This window comes from Capsicum annuum, chromosome 4 (genome assembly GCF_002878395.1).
Source record: "Capsicum annuum cultivar UCD-10X-F1 chromosome 4, UCD10Xv1.1, whole genome shotgun sequence".
Classification (NCBI taxonomy): Eukaryota; Viridiplantae; Streptophyta; class Magnoliopsida; order Solanales; family Solanaceae; genus Capsicum; species Capsicum annuum.
Window position 1 is genome coordinate 222,824,954 of NC_061114.1, and position 3,569 is coordinate 222,828,522.

A 3,569-nucleotide genomic window follows, 5' to 3' on the forward strand; every position below is an offset into this window, starting at 1 on the left:
CAGGGTCATTAGTCTTAGCATCCTGGATTCCAAATGTTTATACAGCTTCAATATATCCGGATATCAGATTGAGGAATGAATTCGCGATGATTTCAGGAACATCCATGGCATGTCCACATTCCTCGGGCATTGCTGCACTTCTTAAAGGCGCACGTCCAGAATGGAGTCCAGCAGCAATCCGATCTGCCATGATCACTGGTGCCATCAACATTGACAACACAAATTCTCCTATCAAAGATTCAGGTCTAAACTACAGTATCGCGACTCCTCTGGCTATGGGAGCAGGGCTAGTTAATCCAAACTTCGCCCTGAATCCAGGCCTTATCTATGATGCCACCCGACAAGACTACGTGAACCTTTTATGCGCCATGAACTTCACTCGCAAGCAAATCTTGACGATCACAAGATCATCATCCTACACTTGTCAAAATGCATCTTCTGACCTTAACTACCCATCATTCATCGCGCTATACTCTAATGAAACAACAACACTGAGTCAAAAGTTCGTAAGGACAGTGACAAACGTTGGCAATGGTCCTGCTAACTATTCCATCAATATGGTCGTGCCATCAAACACAAATATTAGTGTTTATCCTCAAAGATTGTCCTTCGACAGCAAGTATGAGAAGCTAAGTTATACATTGACAGTTGAATATAGTGGCAATAAAACAGGAGAAGTTGTATTTGGATCACTAACTTGGGTGGATGTAATTGGTCTCCATGCTGTAACAAGTCCAATTGTAGTTGCACCAAGGATTCATTCTTGGTAATCACCAAAAAAATAGGTACATAACTAACAAAATGTAAGGAATTTCTGAATCAGAAGTCTACCTAATACAAATCTCGATTAGTAGGACCAGTAGATTTCGGATACCAGATTAATTATAATGCCAAAAAAGAATCCCTTCCATTGTTCTTTATGTTCGTTTTTCATTTCTTTTTATGTATGTATCTTTTATTTGTTATCAATTTGTTATATTCCCAATTCGAAATGTGTACTAGAGTGAGGAGAGCTGATTAGCTTAATCGAGTAAGGAATTAGCTAATTAGTCGAAAGTCGAAAGTTAGTTAATTGCTGGTTTGAAAGTTAGGCGCGCGGACTACACGCGATCCGAGAAACAGTTGTAACTAACTTTCCCTCCAAATTCCAGCTCCCTTGTTTTCTGTTTTCTTTATTAGCTACATTGAGATTCAGTTGTAAGCAAGTTTTGAGTAATAAGAATTACAGCTTTCCTCTTCCAATTTCTCTCTCAAATTCCTTCTTATTGAGTGAATTGTTCAAGGGTAATTCATCAATTTATCCTTTAGGAACACTCATTTTCATAAACGTGATCTTTGAATCCAGGAGGTCACATCATTGGTATCAGAACCAACACATTCTTGGACCAATTTCAATGGGAGATCACAACACTCATATGCAGGAGCTACGTAAGGAGGTCGATAACCTAAAGGGTTCCGTGGATACAGTTGTCAATTCTGTGTCGGATTTAAGGCAACTGATGGATGCTAAAGTCACGCAAGCAGTGGATGAAATTAAGAAGATGTTGATGGGCAATGGAGCTTGTACTGCAAGAGGAGAAGGGCAATCAGCTGCAGTTGTACCTGATGGAACTCCAACAGCTAATCCACCCAGGCATGAGGATTATCGATTACCCACTCGAAATTATCAGGTTGAATTTTCTAAATTCGATGGTGATGGATTAAAGGATTGGTTTTACAAGTGTGAGTAATTTTTTAATGTGGATGAAACACCTGAAAGTTCTAAGCTGAAATTGGCTTCTTGTAGAATGGAAGGGAAGGCTTTGCAGTGGCACCAATCTTTTATGAAATAAAGATTGTCTAGAGATTGGCCAAGGTGGAGTGAATATGTAGGTTGCTTGTATGCTAGGTTTGGAAATGAATTTTTTGATGATCCTATGAGGGATTTGAAGGACTTGAGACAAACTGGCTCTGTTCAAGAATATGTGGATCTTTTTTATGAAGTGCTCACCACAGTTGACCTTCATGAACATTATGTGGTTAGTTGTTTTATTAGGGGATTGAAACCTGAAATTGGGTTGCCAGGAAAGATGTTGAGTCCTAGAACCTTGGCTAAGGCCATAAGTTTGGCTAAGATCCAAGAACAAACACTTGAAGTGCAAAAACAAGTTTTTACAAATGGATCTATTCTAGCTACTCCAAGAAACCCTCCTAAATTTCCTAATTCTGTAGCATCTTTTTCTTCTTATTTTAAACAAAATTTTCCTTCCAAACAAACTACTTCTGTTGTTGGAAGCTCCAAACCAGGTAACAAACCTCCTAGGCTGCTAAATCCTGCAGAAATGAATGAGAGAAAAAGTAAAGGGTTGTGCTTTAATTGTGATGAAAAATACAGTTTTGGACATGTATGTAAGAAGAAGAGGCAGTTGTTTTGCTTGGAAGTTGATGAACAAGAGGTTCCAGTAGAAGTGAAAGAACACGAGTCTGAGTTGATTGATCCTGCTGAGCTTTTGACAATCATGGCTTAGGGTTTAGAAAATGATTTTAAGGGGTCAATCCTACCAAGGGTCTCAATGCATGCCATGTGTGGAGTTCAAGACTTCAGGACCATGAGAGTGACTGTATCTATGAACAGAAAGGTTGTTCAAGTTCTCATTGATACTGACAGTACTCATAATTTCTTGGATCTCAATACTGCTAAGAAATTAGGATGTGCCCTAACTGCAATTACCCCATTTAATGTATCAGTAACAGATAGTAATAAGGTGCAAAGTCACTATATTTGCAAGAAGGTAGAATGGAAGATGAAGGGTGTGACTTTTCATTCTGATATGTTGATACTACCTATTGAAGGATGTAGTATGGTGTTGGGGATACAATGGCTCATTACTCTTGGTGATATAATATGGAATTTTAACCAGCTTAAAATAGAATTCAGTGTTCAAGGCAAGAAAATATCACTAAAGTGGGTTCAACCTCCAACAATCAAAATGATTCCCTCAGGAAGAATGGATAAGCTTTTGGCTCAACCTGCTGAATTGTGTATGATGCCTTTAGGTTTCTTTCTATAAAATGAAGGTACCATAGAGGATGTTAGTTTATACTCTTTACAAGGAGAAGTGGTAGATGACTTAAAAGCTTCTGAGTTGCAATTGGTTTTAGACAAGTATGACTTCTTGTTTGACCCTCCTACAGACCTACCACCTTCAAGGAGTCATGATCATAAGATCATTCTCCAAGAGGGCACTTCACCTATTAACATCAGGCCATATAGATATCCTGCAATTCAAAAAGATGAAATTGAGAAGCTAATTGATGAAATGCTCACCTCTGGTGTCATCGGAGCTAGTACTAGTCCCTACTCTTCTCCAATTGTGATGGTCAAAAAAGAGATAGATCGTGGAGGTTGTGTGTAGACTATAGAGAGTTAAATAGTTGAACAATGAAAAATAAATTTCCTATACCTGTCATTGAAGAGCTACTGGATGAACTACATGGTGTAAGGTATTTCTCTAAGCTAGATCTTAGGTCTGGTTACCATCAAATTAGGATGTATGAGTCTGACATCCCTAAAACTGCTTTTAGAACAC

General features: G+C 38.5%; 1 protein-coding gene across 1 annotated transcript in view; it reads left to right on the forward strand.

The window, feature by feature from the left end:
• The window catches only part of LOC107869450 (subtilisin-like protease SBT3), a gene marked incomplete in the record, with an annotated part of 4,653 nt that extends 3,450 nt beyond the window's left edge, over window positions 1-1,203 (forward strand). The window contains 1 exon segment of the mRNA XM_016715986.2: window positions 1-1,203. Within this exon segment, the coding sequence (XP_016571472.2) occupies window positions 1-770 (770 nt within the window).
• Between the last annotated feature and the right edge of the window lie 2,366 nt (window positions 1,204-3,569).